The sequence below is a fragment of the Tiliqua scincoides genome, chromosome 4, assembly GCF_035046505.1.
Source record: "Tiliqua scincoides isolate rTilSci1 chromosome 4, rTilSci1.hap2, whole genome shotgun sequence".
NCBI classification, from domain to species: domain Eukaryota; kingdom Metazoa; phylum Chordata; class Lepidosauria; order Squamata; family Scincidae; genus Tiliqua; species Tiliqua scincoides.
The window spans coordinates 175728292-175745695 of record NC_089824.1 but is presented as its reverse complement, the minus strand read 5'-3'; the positions used below and the strand labels follow the sequence as shown (position 1 = coordinate 175745695).

Sequence of the window (17404 nt, the reverse complement as noted above, 5' to 3'; positions counted from 1 at the left end):
GTATTCGTGCTGTTTCACATTTTGCTACAAGAAGATGGGAAAACCAAGGATGCCTTTTCAAAGACATTGCATCCTCACCCCTCCAAAATGCAACAAGTCCTTCTGATCCTCAGTTAATAAGGATGGTCTGTGCAACATATTAGCTGCCTAGAAAGGTGGTGACTAAGGATTTCATGGGAATTTCATCTGACCTTAATTTACAATGCTGATGTTCAGAACTGAGCTATATAATTAAGTCAGTGACCAACTTCCTATTTCCTGTGAAATAAAAACATAGACATGGTGATGTCCTTTTCTAGAACAGGGGGGAGAGCATAGAAATGATGCAATAGCTCCTGCTTTATCTATGCTTCCCCTTTTCCTCCCCCTTTCCATAATTCTTGTTGGGTCTGTACCTACCTCCAAACCTCCTTACAAGTTTGCTGATAATTTATGGAAACAGTATCCACCACAAATGTCTTCATAAGAACATAAGAACAGCCCCCCTGGATCAGGCCATAGGCCCATCTAGTCCAGCTTCCTGTATCTCACAGTGGCCCACCAAATGCCCCAGGGAGCACACCAGATAACAAGAGACCTGCATCCTGGTGCCCTCCCTTGCATCCTGAAATAACCCATTTCTAAAATCAGGAAGTTGCGCATACACATCATGGCTTGTACCCCATAATGGATTTTTCCTCCAGAAACTTGTCCAATCCCCTTTTAAAGGCGTCCAGGCCAGTCGCCATCATCACATCCTGGGGCAAAGAGTTCCACAGACCAACCACACGCTGAGTAAAGAAATATTTTCTTTTGTCTGTTCTAACTCTCCCAACACTCAATTTTAGTGGATGTGCCCTGGTTCTGGTGTTATGTGAGAGTGTAAAGAGCATCTCCCTATCCACTCTGTCCATCCCCTGCATAATTTTGTATGTCTCAATCATGCCCCCCCCTCAGGCGCCTCTTTTCTAGGCTGAAGAGGCCCAAACGCCGTAGCCTTTCCTCATAAGGAAGGTGCCCCAGCCCCGTAATCATCTTAGTTGCTCTCTTTTGCACCTTTTCTACTTCCACTATGTCTTTTTTGAGATGCAGCAACCAGAACTGGACACAATACTCCAGGTGTGGCCTTACCACTGATTTGTACAACAGCATTATAATATTAGCCGTTTTGTTCTCAATACCTTTCCTAATGATTCCATGCATAGAATTAGCCTTCTTCACTGCCGCCGCACATTGGGTCAACACTTTCATTGACCTGTCCACCACCACCCCAAGATCTCTCCTGATCTGTCACAGACAGCTCAGAACCCATCAGCCTATATGTGAAGTTTTGATTTTTTGCCCCAATGTGCATGACCTTACACTTACTGACATTGAAGCGCATCTGCCCATTCTGCCAGTCTGGAGAGATGTCTTGACTGTGCAAGTGCCTGGGAGCTGTCTATTGTTTCCATCTTCCTTGATTGCTGACCTGAATTGCCTCTCGCATTTGTTTTGTCCTCACCAGTTGAAGGAACTGTATTGGTTTGAGATGAGTTGTGCTGAGTATCGTGTGCTAAGTATCTTTTGGAAGAAAAAGATCTACATGGATGCAGGATTGCATCTTTGCTGCACTTGCTACACACAGACTTTGTGCTATGAAACATGATAGGTAGCCATGTTTTTTGATGGCTACATGATACATTTTACATATTTGGAATCAAGACTCCATTCTTTGCAGATATTCACATCTGCCTGAAACACAGGCCCAATTAGCTGGCTTATTGTGCAGATGTATAAATAGCAGCAGGGGAAATTAATGACTACTGATCCATACCTCCATCTTCCATACAATGAAACACTGTAAAGTTGTTCAGCCAGGAAGAATGCCACAGCATCTAGTACCAAGGTACAATGGTAAGAGTTCACAGTCACCTCGCCTTGTTTACAGCATGAAGCTGTTGCAATAGCTATGCAAGTCACACTGGAGATGTGATCTTACTCAGTAGTTAAATTAACATGTTTTGCCAAATCCCAATCCACTGGGCCTTGTAAACCAGTCCAATCAATCAGAGTTGCCAATAAGCCAAGTTACTGTCCAAAGCCAAAGTCCAGTCACAATCCAATAGGTCTCCCTCCTGGTCCCAGCCCCATATCAATGCCAGCTAAGTCCATGAGGAAGCTGCTGGGGTTGCTCTGGAGGGGAGCAGTCTCTGTTTGGTAAGGCTCGTACATCCATCCAATCAATCAGAGTTGCCAATAAGCCAAGCTACAATCCAAAGTCAGGTTCCAGGTAGGTCAGTCCAATCCGTCAGGGAAGCCAAAGTCCAATCACAATCCAGTCTGATTCCCAATTCCATAAACCCAGTCAGTCAGTCTCCTCTCCAACCTGCACTCCTTTAAAACCCACCAAACCCTTTCTGCCTCAGGTGCTCCCTATATACCTGAGGGATCTCCTTATGCTCTAGTGGCTGCAGCTGTGCAGCACACCTCCAGTTACCACCTGGGCTTTAATCCTGCATTTACTCAGAGCAAGGGGCACTGTGGACACCACACCCTGTCTCCTCGGTAATATCTTCCGCTATTCCAATACAACACATAATTAAATAGCTTGACTGTTTATATTATAATCACAGCATATCTCACTGTTTTAGCAAGTGAAAGATGCATACATCTGGAATGCTGTGGGGCATTTTTGAGGTTTCAGTGGCACTACTGGAAACAACCTGTTTTTTTAGGAAAGGCTAATGCTGAGGACAGCTATGAGAGATGACTAGGCTTCACAGTCTCTGAAGAAATATGCAGTCAGGCTGTGGCAGTGTAGAATCGTGTCACTTGGATGTCAAAGAAAATAGAATGCCCTAACATCTGTGTGTGTGTGGTGTCAAGGTTAAGCTAACTGGGCACTGGCCAGAGGGCACACCTGGCCAGACCAATTCCTGAATCCGCTGTATTAGTGGCAGTAGTAGTACCTAATGCATCAATGGGGGTGCCACATGGGACCAAGTGCAAGGTTTTGCCTCAGGGTCTCTAACATCCTCATGCTAGCACTCTACTGTCAGGAAGAGGTGACCATATTCATCTCTTGAGTTTGCAAGTTATAGAGGGAGGCAAAACCTCTGTAGCTTTTAATGGTTGTGTAGGAGGGATACTGCTGTTGCAACTTAGTATTTTTACTTCTATTGCAATTGCTAAAAGCGCAATACTCCTGTATAGAACAAACTGCAGTTCAATACCTCTCACCACATTGTTTTATTTAAAATATTTGCATGTGGTCACACACCTCACCCAAAAAAATGTGTGTGAGAAGTTATAGTAAACTCCAATAACTGCTTCCAAAGCTGCAGAATTCATACCCACAAAAACTGGAGAAGCAGAAAACAAAATAGCAACTCCCACCAAATACCATTCAGAACAAAAATGCCCTTCCTCCCCTCTGGAAAGAGACACAAACTCCCTTTCTGGTAGATCTGTGCCTTTAATAGCCACATGATAGGTAGACATTCAAGTACGTAGTTCAAACTACATTGGCCCTAAATTACTGCATGGTGGCTGCATGTGGTCAGCAGGTGATCTGTACAAGCAGGAGACTTAAAAGTTGTGGCTTTATTAAGTTCACTTGAACATTAATTACACTACTGCATTTTGAATAATTCACTATAACTGAATAAGAGTTCTCCTTCTGTGTGCATCTCTCTCTTCACTGACAGAAATAAAAGAATTGATTCTAGGACATACAATTTTAAAAATGTGTTGCAATTGTAATTGTATACAGTATGCATTACAGTATAGCTCTCAGCACAGATTTGATGTCAAATACGATACCCAGTACCGGTTGGACTGGAGCTCTTTGTTTTTAAAAAGGTGGATAATGGGAAACAAGCAAATGGCCACCCTCCCTTTCTCTGAAATGTGTTGCCCAAGGCCTGTGCCTTGGTGGTAAAACTGGTCTTGCTAATGTGTACTGTTTGGGAGCATTGTAATATGTGAAGCATACATATGCATATGCTTGCCCCACTCCCTGTGATTAATTTGCATTTTCTGTACTGTACATATTCTTAGCGCAGAAACCAACAGAGGGATTTTTAAAAGATATTCATGACCTAGCAAAAACTTGTACCAATATCTCTTGCAAAAGGGACCATGTATGAGTGCTCTGACAGAACAGCTGCCAAGAGTTTCAGCCTGTGGCTTGATAGCCTATATACAAAAATACTGGTAGTTAAAAAAAAAAAAAGCTGTACATATTGAGGACAGCCCAGCTTTGCAATCATTTTTGTCCTTCAGAGAGCCTTTCTCTGAGGGAAAGATTAGCAATTAAGGGCCCAATCCTATCCAACTTCCCAGAACCAGTGCAGCTGCAATGCAGCCCTGAGGTAAGGGAACAAATGTTCCCATACCTTGAGGAGGCCTCTGGGACTGCCTTCCCACCATGGGATGCAATGCACTCCCCATTGGCATGCTGCACCAGCACTGAAAAATTGGATAGGATTTGGCCCTCAGTGGCAGAGTTAACTTGCATGTGAGGGAAGATTATGAAGTTAGGCTATAAAGTGTGTGTGTGTTTTAATTTGCCAAAATGTGTTAATATGTTAAGTTGGCTGTGGAAAGCCTCACATATTTAAAGTCACACATTTTACTTTGTTAGACAATTTGAAAATAAGTCCTACAAAGTGCAGTGGGACTTCCTGTAGTTCCTTGTGTGCTTAAATTGCAGTGTGAAATGCAAAAGCAAGCCCTGCTGTGTTCAGCCAACTGCAGCTTCAAAGGTTCTTTCTTTGCAGTTGTGATATATCTCACAGATGGTCCTTTCAGTACAGTATAGTCTGAGTAGCAGATACTGCAGTCAGGTAGCAAGGGAAGTCTGTGGCCTTCATGTCATGTTCATGAGGTTCCTAGCTTCATACTGCCACCACTGGGGGGGAAAAACATGCTGCAGTAAAAGGACCTTTGCTCCATCAGGGCAGCTCTTGTGTTCCTAGCAATGAGATAAAGTTAGCTTGCTATCTTGTGCAACCGCCCTTTGATGCCAAGGTTATTACTAATCATGGTTTGCAGAATAGTTTCATCTTTTGACCATGTGCTGTCAGGTAATACTGATATACTTTTCTACACTTTTGCTTTCATAAGGAGGCTTGAAAAGAGGCAGGCTAGTTACTGCCTTACAAGAAGACAGTGTATTCAGTGAGGGTAGAATAGTGCCACAATCAGTTTTCTATAAACACTGGTTGGCTTACAAGGCAAGCCTACCTACGTTTTCTCAGTAATAAATTCCATTGTGTTCATGATGCTTACTCACAGATAAGAGAGCCTAGGATTGTAGATATAATTTCTATCTCCAACCATGCATACTGAAAGGACACTCTGATTGCATTAGTCTCAACTCCAGTGCTTGTGGTTTTCAAAAATGGGAAATTAATAACTGGGAAGAGTTATCCTCTTGCCAATACAAACTCACACCATTGTGTATTTGGGAATCTGCAAGAACTACACCCTTGGTTTTGTACTTACAATCACTGAGGTATATCTGAATTCTGTAGCTATAAACTAGTACTGAACATGTGGGAAAGCCTATCTTTTCACCATCATCCTTGTGACAATGACAGTATGCTGACAAGTAAACTTATCATAGTAAATATTTCACTAAATACCCTCCTTAAGCCCATCTTCCACAGGCTAGCTACCTTCTTTGTGTAGGCAAATGTTGAAATGCCTGAAATGTGTAATCCATTTGTGACTGGATGGGCGGGAAGAATCTAAGGAACTAAGAACTTTGACATAAATTAGCAAGTACTCTGCTTTCTAAGGGATGTGCAAGATGTTGAGCATCATTAAATTCCAGCAGGGTGGAGCCTCCCTGTCAGCAAATTTCATTCATTTCTGCAACCAGCTAACCCATGACAGGCAGGGCAGCAACAATTATTTACACAAGGTGTATCATAGTCAGTTCTTTCTTCTGTAGCTACTTAATGCTGTCTTCTTAACTGAGCTTGCTGAGAGTCCAATCCTGAGCTCCTAGCACACTATGCACACTTGCCTGAGAGTAAGCCCCATTAAACACAATGGAACTTATTCCTGAGTGGACATGCGTAGGATTGGGCTGATAGAGCACGATCCTAGGCATGCCTACTCACGAGTAAGTTCCATTATTATCAAAGGGGCTTACTTCCAGGTAAATGTGTATGTACAGGACTGCAATCTTAGTTCTGAGGTATTTTAACCTCAGCAGCAGCAGGGTCCCATCTTGTCCTACTCAGGAGTGTTAAATGGGGCTTACCCTCAGGTAAGTGTGCATGCTGTGCAGACTAACAGGCCAATCCTATGCATATCTACTCAGAAGTAGGCCCATTATAGGCAATGGGCCTTACTCCCAGTCCTATGTATATTTATCTGGGAGTAAGGCTACAATCCTATCCACACTTTCCTGGGAGTAAGGCCCATTGCCTATAATGGGCCTACTTCTGAGTAGACAAGCATCGGATTGGGTTCTGAGAAAGGACAAGTGGGGCTTCCTCGCAGGTCAGTGTGGCTGGGATTTCAGCCCCAGTCGAATGAGGCTGCCCAGGTGCAGTCCACAGACTCAGGGGGAGGGGAGAGGCCCCGCCTGGGGCTCCTGCCTGGACCTGCGCGGCCACCGACCGAGCACACCCAGAACCCAACCGGCTGATGCAATCCTGAGGCTGAGGCGCTCGCTCGCCCTCACAGGACGGGGGCGTGTCCACGCTCAGCGAACGACCAATCGGCAGCCCTCGGCTGCGGGCTCGGTTGCCCGGATGTTCCTCGGTCTTTTCGGGGCAGTGGGCGAGGCGGTCTGCTTCGGTTGTGCGCGCGCGCGGGTGGCTCCACGGGGTCTCCACCAACGGCCTTAACGGCTGCGCGCTGGTGCTGGGGCCGCCATTTTGCCTCCCCGGCTGCCCGAGGGGGCGCCTTCCTTCGCCGGAGCATGGAGCTGCCCGGAGACCGCGTCTGCGGGACCCCCCGCGGCTTGGCAGGTCGAGCGACGCGGCAGGGCCGCCTGGGACAGAAGCGCTGAGGTCCGGCGAGGCGGGGCTGCCATGGAGCCGAGAGGGGAGCCGGCGCCGGCCGGCCCTGGCCTCGGCGCCCGCCCGCCGGCCCTGCCGCAGGGCCAGGCCGACGCCCCGTTCTCGTGGCTGCGGCTCTTCGCACAGCTGCTGCAGCGCCTCCTGCCCAGCCCGATCCTCGTGATTCCGCCCGAGGCCCGCGCGGCCGCCCCGGAGCCCTCCCTGCCGGGGTGGAAGGCCGCAGAGCTGGCTCCGCTCCTCGCCGTCCAGCACCACCTCGGCCTCGTCTCCTCCTCCTATGTGCTCGGCGGCGCCGACTCGCTGCCCGGGCCCCTCAGCGCCTCCTGGGAGGAGCTGGCCCAGGACCGGCGCTTCCGCTCCAAGCTCCCGGAGATTCTCCAGAAGGTCCATCTGCGGGGGGACCTCGACCTGCCCGACCCCGACTTCGGCTACCATAGCCTGGAAGAGGAGCAGCAGCGGGATTCCTCGGCCCTGAGAGGCTCGGTGGGGTCGTCTGTGGACAGTCGCCTGGAAGAGCAGGAGCTCCCGGGCCCCTGCAGCTCGCCCGGGCCCCCCACTGGGGGGAAGCCCTGTGATGGAGGGGGGGCGGCGGAGGCCACAGGCGAGGACTCTGCTGTAGAGCCGGGCCCTCTGCCCTTGGTGTCTAGACCTGCGTGCACCAACAAGCTGATCGATTATATACTGGGGGGCGCCTGCAGTGGAGAGGAAAGCGAGGGGGAGGAGGAGGAGGAGGAGGACTGGGGTGGGGAGGAAGGCGACGATGGATTTGACAGCGACGGCTCCCTTTCAGGGTCGGATACCTCCAGCCAGGACGGGGAGAGCACTCACTTGTGGAACTCTTTTTACAGCCCAGATCCTTACAACCCCCAGAACTTCACAGCTGCTACTCAGACCACTGGGGATGCACTCGAGAAAGAGCCTCCTGGTGACCTGCATGAGGCAGTGGTCGATTCTTCATCATGGACTGAAAGTTCAGGGGAGGATGAGGAGTGGGAGTCCAGTAGCATAGATGAGGCAGAAAGCTTGAAATTGTGGAACTCATTCTGTAAGGTGGAGGATCCTTATAACCCTTTCAACTTTAAGGCACAGTTTCAGACCACAGGAAAGAAAGGGAAGCATGACTTGAAAGGACTGTCGGGGAAAGGCCGGGAGACCTCTCAAAGTAGTATCTTGCTTAGCTGTCAGGTGCACCTGCCTGACCACCGGCTTTCTGAACCTGAGGTTACAGAAAATGTGAGGCATGGCATCCGCTCTAGAGAAAGGAGCACAGAGAAGAAGAAAAAGGTATGCTTATGTACAAGCTTGTGTTTCATTGTATATTAGAAGCATACTTTTAATCTCTAATGCAGCCATTTTCAACCACTGTGCCATGGCACATTGGTGTGCCGCTGGAGGTCCCCAGGTGTGCTGTGGGAATTTGGGAGGTCATTTATTAATAGGACTATTGGGGAATGTGAGCCCCCTCAATGCCAGCTCAGTGTGCCTCATCAATTGTCAAAAAACTGATGATGTGCCTTAACCATTCTAGTGCCTTGACTGTGCCGCGAGATGAAAAAGGTTGAAGATCTCTGCTCTAATGTTTTAATCTCATGGCCCAAGAGACCTTTTCAGGGTTGCCTGGAACAAAAGAAAAGCAGGTGGCTGTGTATCTGAGATTCCTGAGATGAGTACACTTACAGCCTGAATTGCTACAGTTGGTAATTTCACAATGTGGTAACTCTTGATGTGACTACATTCCGTATCACTGAAAATTTATATGCAAAAGGTGCAATTATTTTGTGCAGAACTGAGCTCATGATATATTTACCAAAAGGAAGAAATTGATTGTGCTGCAATGGCTGTTGCAGGACTATGATACTTTCTCAAGCCTGCTTCATGCACTGTTTTTAAAAATATTATTTGATGTCTGAAAGAAGCATGCAGACATGATGTGGGAATGGTTCTGTTCTGTTCCCTGTGTCCACTGTGTGAAGTCATGTGTGGAAGCAGTATGTGTATTGGGTTGAAAAAGATGCATTCTGCTTTGTGTTATTTCTTATAAGTTGTAAGGAAATGTAATTCTCAACTGAAGCCAACAATACAAATGTGTAGTAATCAGAATAGAAGGCTTGTACATGAAAAGGTTTGCTTTTAAAATAATCTTAGCTGCCCTGCTAGGAACTTTCCATTTAAAACTTGCTCTTGCCTGCAGTTCTTAAGAATCCTTGCCTTTGGTTCTCCCATTGTATCATATAACCTGATGTCGGTTTTTTTAACCAATTTGCTCTGAAGCACAAAGCTCTGTGCTTTGTGTGACTTCTTTTGAGTATTTTCAACTTCTGCTATGACAAAATCAAAGTTTAGCTTTCTGGTTTTATCTAAAGCTGTATTAAGTTGGTAACTCTCCACTTCATTGGCTGATGTGGCACTAAACTGGAAGTGATAACAACTAGTACAGAAGTGTATGTGCAACAGGCTGGTCCTTCTAGCCCAGTAGTTCCCAACCTTTAGGAGCACATGGATCACTGAGACAAAAATTGTAATTGGTGTAGACCACATGCAACCAGGGCCTCCAAGAGGAATTTTATCAGGGAATACAGTATTTCTTTTAGACCCCTTCCGAAAGGGTTGTGGGGAGGGAGTGAAACAGAGTGGAGGAGATGATGACGGGGGTGGGAAGGAGGCAAAACTGGGCAGGGGGAGGGTTGCAACAGCAGGCAGAATCTTTGGAGCCCTGGTTGACTTTGCTTCCCAATGTAGTGCCCAGGTCTCCCTGCCCACACAGTGACTGCAGCTAGATACAGTAATACAGAAAACCAAACACACAGCTATGCCCTTGACACACTCCTTCATGGTAATCAGATCCACAAGCCAAAGAGCTACTGTAGCAGGCCACTTTCCTCCCAGATTTGACAGTGTTCAGGAGTGTCATGTATATATTCCTTGACCCAGCACATAAGGTTTTCCACAGCCACTATGCACCCAACATCCCACATGGGCAGCAAGTCTGGGTGAGATTGGAAAATAGAAGATCCCAGGAAATTTCTGGGGCCCCTCTGGCTCCTGAGCCCCCTTTTAAACCTTAGGCCCAGTTACAAATTACCCCCTGTACCCCCTTCTCATGGACCCTGCATGCAACTCCCATGCCTTCACACAAAAAATGCAATTAAATTTGTAATTAGTAATTTATTAGAGATTAGATACATTATTTATAGTGAAGATTTGTGGGTTGCTGCTATTGTTGCTGGCTGCTGGCCATCATTCTCCTCCCTCTCTGGTGATCCCATGTGATCAGAGGCAATTTTTTTCCCCTGAGACTTTGTGGACTACCACTCAGGTTCTCACAGACCACCTGTGGTCCCCAGACCACTGGTTAGGAACTTCATGAGGAAGTAAAATATAATAGTGTATATTTCATGAAAATAACTTAAAATTCATTGCTATAAAATCAAAGGAATTCCAGTAGCAACACTTACCTCTTTTTCTGGATGGGGGAAAAAAGGAGCATTTAATTGAGAACTATCTAGAAAATTACAACTGCTTTTCTGTTTGCTTTTTGCAAAATACGTTGGTGAATAATGTGCTAGAAAAAGCTATTGGTGGATTACATAATAATACATGATAGTAGCAAAGTGGCTATTCAGAGTCATATGCAAAATTTTAAGTAAAAGTATGTAACCTACTTTTGATGTGCAACTTTTGTTATGAATCTTTTATGTGTACCCTACTGGAGGATTTATCATCTTGTGGGTATTATCCAAATTTAGTTGGATTGAGGTATTGGAATTGAAATGTTTTTGTAATTCAATAGCAAATTTGTAGTTATCTTCCTTTTTAAGTTACAATTGTTTAGCCGTGCACATAGCAATACATAGTGTCTAGATTTTCATGGATTGTTCCTGTTGCTCATCAAACATGGAATTTCAGAAATCTCTGGAGCTATGAAATTATACATTTTAGCTTTCTTCCCTGTAAATCGCTTGCAGTGAGTTTTCTCAAAACAAATTTCAAAACCCTTGTGTATTTCTTCTAGCGACACAGTAAATGAACACAGATCAGTATGCAATATATAGTATAATGTTACATGACCTGGTAATGGTACCCTGGAGAATACCTTGGAATGATGTAAAAGGCACGAAAGGATAAGGCACAGAGGGAAAGGCTGATGTAACTATCCAGCATACTTGTCTCTCACTTTCTGAGTGAAGATCATTATACACTTTAAGGGCCTGATAATACAATATGTATTGTTATGAGATGGACTTGATGTGTGTGAATCTAAAAGATGTGTGTCTGCACTTTGTCTAGTGCAGGTATTCCTAACTGGGGGTATCCATGCTACTTGAGGGTATGGGAACTCTTGAGGGAACTCTATCCCTGAAAAAGTTAAAAAAAAAAGCAACAAACTTGTTGTTTAACTATCACCCATCAATACAGATTGAGGCATTTCATCCCTAGCTATCTGTATGTAAACTAAAACCAAATTATTGCCATCTTTTGAAATCATACTGGTACCTAACGGGATTGGTGATGATGATGACTTCAACAGTCTGGTGAAGGGAATATGGGGACATATTGGGAAATCCATTAAGGGGTCTGTAATCATAAAAAGATTCTCTGACATCGTGGGCTTGAGTAGTGTTTTCCATGAGTAAGACAACACAAGGAATTCTAGTTTTAATCTCAAGTCTTTCTGTTGTAAAATATGCAAAATACTACTTGATAATGCAGTCTGGTGGGATAATGCAGTCTACTCTGATGGGATTTGTATTCTGGTCTCATGTTACATGAACATAAAGCACTTCTGTTCATGTTGCAGGTGGAGCAGTGAAGTCACTGACCACTTCAGTAACTCTTCAGGCCTCTGAACTCCATAGAGTTCTGTTCTGGGTAGCTCCCCATCCTTCCCAGTGCATTTTCAGCAAGTGCCATGGACTGTGGTGTTCTTCATGTGCAGCTTAGGGAACAACCCATCATGATCAGGGTTAGAGCTTAAATCTCACTAAATGACTCTAACCATTAGCAATGCCAGCATATTACCTTTGTTCATACCAACTGAACATTAACAAGCAAGCAGCCATTTGCGTTTATTGAGCAAACAGCTCTTCATAAATTGGATGTTAAGCCCAAAAGGGGGGGGGATGAGGGTGTTGCTGGGCATGCTGTAAAGCTGTGTTCTGTGATAGACTTAAAAATAGTGGTGGCAGGATTGCACAGGCTTGATTAGGCTAGCACATTGTTGTGTGTCGGGTTATTAATAAAGGTGTTGGGAAATGCATCCAAGTATGACACTGGCTCTCAAATGCATCTAGTCTCTAACTCGTAATAGAAGCTACCTTTTGGAAACAATACACTGAGCAATTCTGCGTTAATCTCCTAACATGTGAAAATTTACTTGTGAGCTTAATATGAAGGCAACAGACTCCTCTGATAAAGTAGAACTTATACCAAGATAGTGCGGCTTAAATTAGTATATGGCTGTCACTCAGCATGTTATCTAATCTACATCTACTTACAGTTAGTTCCTGCTACTTGCAGGTTCACTATCCATGAATTTACTTATCTGTGGACAACAAGATTGTTATTAACCTCGTGCCATTCATTGGGTGTTCTCTGCTATTTGCAGAGATCTGTGGGGGTTGGAGTGAGATCTTCAGAAGGTTGCAGAGCACTTCAAAATGGCATCTGTGACTAGCATGGGGCACTTTAAATGGCCATGAGAAGCTTTCCACAACCATTTTAAAGGACCCCATGCTAGTCATGGGTGCAGTTTAGAAGGTCTCCACTGCTGTATTGGATTCTGTCTTGCTGGTGTCTGCTGGATTCTGTCTCCACTGCTTGCAGATAATCTATCCTTCCCCTAACTGACTCCATTGGATCAGTGATTCGCTACCTGTGGATTTGCTGTCTGCAAATACCCTGGAACATAACCCTAGTGGATAATGAGAACTAGCTATTTTTTTTTTGCATATGAGCCTAATAAAGCATGCATGCTGTAAAGGAGTGTTTTCCATGTAGTTTGATTGCAAAGTAAATTGGGTTGTATCCTAACATTGTCTTCTATGTGCAAAGGAAGCCCCATTTTCACAAAGGGATGGGGCAGTCTTTATTAACTTTCTTCTGCTGCTCCTTGTTCCCCTTGAGTGTTGGCTTTGGAACATCCCCCAGCATGTAACATAAGAAAAGCCTTCAAGAACAAACTTTGGAAAAGGGAAGGAGTCTACCCTCCCTCAGAACAAGCAAGCAGGGTTTCTTCTGTATTCTCAGAAGACAACCTGGAGGATAAATCTTTCATCATACCCAAGTGCTGAGGAGGCCTTATAACTATGTGCAGATCTTAAATTTAAAATTAATTCTTTCTTAATACAAGTGAATATCTATGCAAGCATGTTTGTAATTTGATTTAAATTTTCTTTTACAGGTTACATTCCTTGAAGAAGTTACGGAGTATTATGTGAGCATTGAGGAAGACCGGAAAGGACCCTGGGAAGAACTTGCACGGGATGGGTGCCGGTTCCATAAAAGAATTCAAGAAACTGAAGATGCTATTGGATATTGCTTAACAATAGAGCACCGGCAGCGAATACTTAAGAGACTTCAGGAAATGTGTTGTGAAAGGCTTGACGTTTTCTAGCACCTTAATACATTATAAGAATAACACATTTTAATGACCCTCAAGATGAACGTCTTATAAGAGATCTATTTAAAATGGCAGCTGCCTACAAAGATATAAAGTTAGGAGCTACATTTCAATATTTTGCCATCTAAAATGCAGCATGTGTGTGGATGCACTGAAGCGAATGCTGTATGGTAACACCAAGGATAATTAGTGCATAACTGTTCCCTTTAAAGCTGAGTGTTACTATTTTGGGAGAAGCCAGTTCATAGATGTGCCTCATATGTGTAGGAGAGCATGGAATTTTGCACTTTTTAAGAGGGAAGATATTTTGAAAGTATATTTATTGGGTTTGGAACCCGGGGATGCAGTTCTGATTTACAATTTGCAAATTACATCCCATTCTCACTTTTATTTGAATGTGTACAAAATAAATGTTCTAGTGGTTACACCGCTGTAATGAGTTTAATTCACTTTTTAGTTGTGAATATGTTATCTGTTCTTTAATGTACACATTTCTTCTATGGTCTGTAATGTCAAAAAAGCCCAGAGCATATGTATTTTGTTACATCTTTTGTTTTTCAGGATTTGTCCGGAGTCATATGCAAAATTCTACTTCTGCATTAGTTTATTTATTACTGGGATGATGCATATTTATAATACATTGGCAGACTGCAGCATGCTGGTCTTGTGGACAGCAGTCTAACAGCATGGGTTTTTCCTTTGGCTCTTTCTAAATCTAATACTTTGGATGTTATACAGCATTCCACTCTTAAGGATGGATTATTGAAATTTTGCAGCAATTTTACTCCATTTGTTGAAAAACACCCATAATCAGCCAGACACTGCAGAAAAGAGGACAAACTGTTCATTGCAGTTAAATTGGTGTGTTCTAGTAAACAGATGCTTAAACTTAAGGAAGATATCATTAGCAGCTGCTCAAGTTTTGTAATACCTATCATTTACAATGTTTACCTAAAATCAGTATTTATATAATTCACATTGCAACATTTTGCAAGAATTATACTGAATTAGAAGGTTATGTAGCTTATAGTCAAAATGCATATTTGAACTACTGAGCAGTAAAAGTATATTGTTTAGGTTTCAAACATTTATTTAAATTGTCTAGCATCCAATGTTATTGGAGTAAATGCGGTGGTTCATAACTGCATTATTTGGTTTCATGTGCTTTTTCAGAGAATTGGGTAACAATAACATCCATTTGCTTCAGTGTGGTCCTCTTTGTATACCACTAAAGACAGTTGTGATAAACTGGTGAAAAGCTATATAGAAGCTTTTTGTTTTAAATTCACACAGAAGCATCATGCTTGAACCAGACTCAACTACTTCATCCATATATACCTTGAAAGTTTTTTGTTCTAGTAAATCTCAGAGGAATCATGTCTTTTGCTTTCTGAAATTCAGCTTGCAGAATTAGTTTATTGTTGAATAACATACAGCCTGGGTTAATGTTTTTAAACAATGAACTCCTAATACTGCTGTTAAATTTTGACCAGCATACAAGCTTTCAGAAACACCAATTTCTGTATAATATACGCATGGGGGATGAATTGATAAATGAAGCATGTCCCACAAATGGGTGTGTTCATGTTTTTTTGCTAGTACTCTAGTTTCAAGGGGTTTTGTTTACATCATGTTTTATGTTGAAAGGTATTTTTGAAGCACCTTGATACTTTGGAACTCAGTGCTGCAGAATTTCATTGAACCATCAAGCGGTAATAACACAATCCTGTACACACTTATCTGGGGGTTAGCCACAAAATCAGCTGAATTTAGCTTCCAGGTAATTCTGCATAGGATTGGGTTGTGGAAATGATTATACTGAAAATGGAAAATCTTCCCACTTCAATACTGTTTTAAGTATTGTCCCTTACTAGTCATTTGCAGAGTAATGGGAGGAAAGAAGGTTCTAACTCTTAATTTGCAGCCTCCCCAAAAAGCAGACTTTCTGAAGTGGAATTAATCCATCTTCATACCTCTCCCTTCATATACATATTTAATGGTGCTAAAAATGGCAATGAAGAATCCCTGTCAGCTTCATTTAAATAGTGCTGCATGAAAATCTAGTACTTAAAACTTTAAATCAAAACCGTAATTATCAAAATTTTATTTTTATATCATTTAGAAATTGGAGCCTGACAACCTTACAAATTCGCTTTATACAGATTTAAACGAATTTGATTGTATGTCATTGGGTTTTTATATTTAAAGTTATATTTCTGTATATACAAAATCTATTTGAAACTAATATGTAAAATGTAATAAAGAGACTTTGCAAATTATCAAATTGTCTTGAAAGTTGATCCCATTAAGGGCATTGATGTGTTGCTGTGGTAATGAAGGAATTTAAGGTACTGTGATGTTTTTAAAGCTGTGTGGTGTTTTTATATCAGTTTCAATAGTTTGAAAAAAAACTTCTTGGGGGGGCAAAAACCACATGGTAGTATTACTGTGCATGCACCTCAAATTGTTGCGAGGTGCTTAAGCGGAGTGGATGGGACGTAAGCATGAGAAATTAAACATCCAAAAATACCTAGTGGAGTGGACTTTGACATTGACCATTGCAGGTTTGAATTGCTGTAATGACTAGGTAAGATGGAAAGCACGAATACCTCAGGGCGGGGCTATCATCTGGTGCAGTTCTCAGATGAGTGCTATGTACCTTGTCATCCTGTGTCTGGTTCAGATGAAGCGGTTTGGACATTTTTGTTGAACTTTGCAGTGTGCATATAATGGAATACTGCATTGTGTCACAATTCTTATGGATCTGGATAGAATGGAAATTGTTACAAGGAACCCTTGCAACTTGAATGTCAGGTTTGTAATAGTTGATCAGGCTGTGTCACCAAGGAACTTGCTGCAGACTTACGCAACATAAGCACCTACGAGATGGAACAATCTCACAGTGGTTCTGGTTGTCTTTATCCTAACCTCCCTTCCTAGTAGCTCCTTTCTAAATAAATTCCATATAATAAATATGCCATGTGTCTGATGAACAGGCTGAGAAGAATTCAGAAGTAGATTGGTCTGGCAATGTCCAGGCCTGTTGAATGTGGAGCTTGTAATCTGATTTAAGATCAAGTTTACATGAGTTGAGTAGTTTCACTGCTGTTGACAAGGTGATTATTTTTTTTAAAAAAAGTTACTGTGGCTGGAGAGTTGGAAAAATTATGGAAAAGTCTATTAAAAGTCTTCTGTATACAACCTCGTTTTTAGAGGTAGCCGGTCTCTGAATACCAGATGCTAGGAGTAGCAACAGAATACAGGTATCTTGGCTTGTGAGCTCAGCAGACCATCCCATGTTCTCATATATCCCACCGCTCCCCAAAAGTAGTTTTTTGTGAATGACATGTTTTTACTAAGCATTAGAGTAGATTGTTCCTAAACAACTTGAGAACATCATTCCTTTTCCTAGGCCAGGTGCCATTGCAATATTTTGTGACAAGGAGTACCACAGATTAATTATGCACTGAGTGAAGAAATACACTGTATTTCCTTTTATCTGTTCTAACTCCCCTGCCACTCAATTTTAGTGGATGTCCCCTGATTCGGGTGTTGTGCAAAAGGGAATTTGGCCTTCATAGTCTCTGTACTGTGGGTTGACGCTTTCAACAAGCTGTTCACCCTCACACCAAGATCTCTCCTGATCCATTTCAGGATGGTGAGGCAAATTTAACATGCAGGTGAGGTAGGGGAATAGTTGGTCTGCTCACAAGCACATTAAATATCTAGGATCCTGCCCCCAAACACTCCAGGCTCTCACCAGCATTTCCTCTCATGGTTATTG

At 43.2% G+C, this 17404-nt stretch overlaps 1 protein-coding gene across 1 annotated transcript; it reads left to right on the top strand.

Annotated features, from left to right (window-relative positions):
- The first annotated feature begins 6831 nt into the window (after nt 1-6831).
- Nucleotides 6832-15834, top strand: PPP1R15B (protein phosphatase 1 regulatory subunit 15B). Its single transcript, XM_066626382.1, has 2 exons — nt 6832-8285; nt 13402-15834. Exons 1-2 carry the CDS (start codon nt 7014-7016, stop codon nt 13612-13614), a joined length of 1485 nt encoding a protein of 494 aa, XP_066482479.1. The 5' UTR covers nt 6832-7013; the 3' UTR covers nt 13615-15834.
- The last annotated feature ends 1570 nt before the right edge of the window (nt 15835-17404 follow it).

Bases quoted from the DNA above. Each gene is read 5' to 3' on its own strand.
- PPP1R15B (XM_066626382.1), top strand. From the start codon at position 7,014: ATGGAGCCGAGAGGGGAGCCGGCGCCGGCCGGCCCTGGCCTCGGCGCC. The intron at 8,286-13,401 runs GTATGCTTATGT...TTTCTTTTACAG, and splicing joins GCACAGAGAAGAAGAAAAAG to GTTACATTCCTTGAAGAAGT.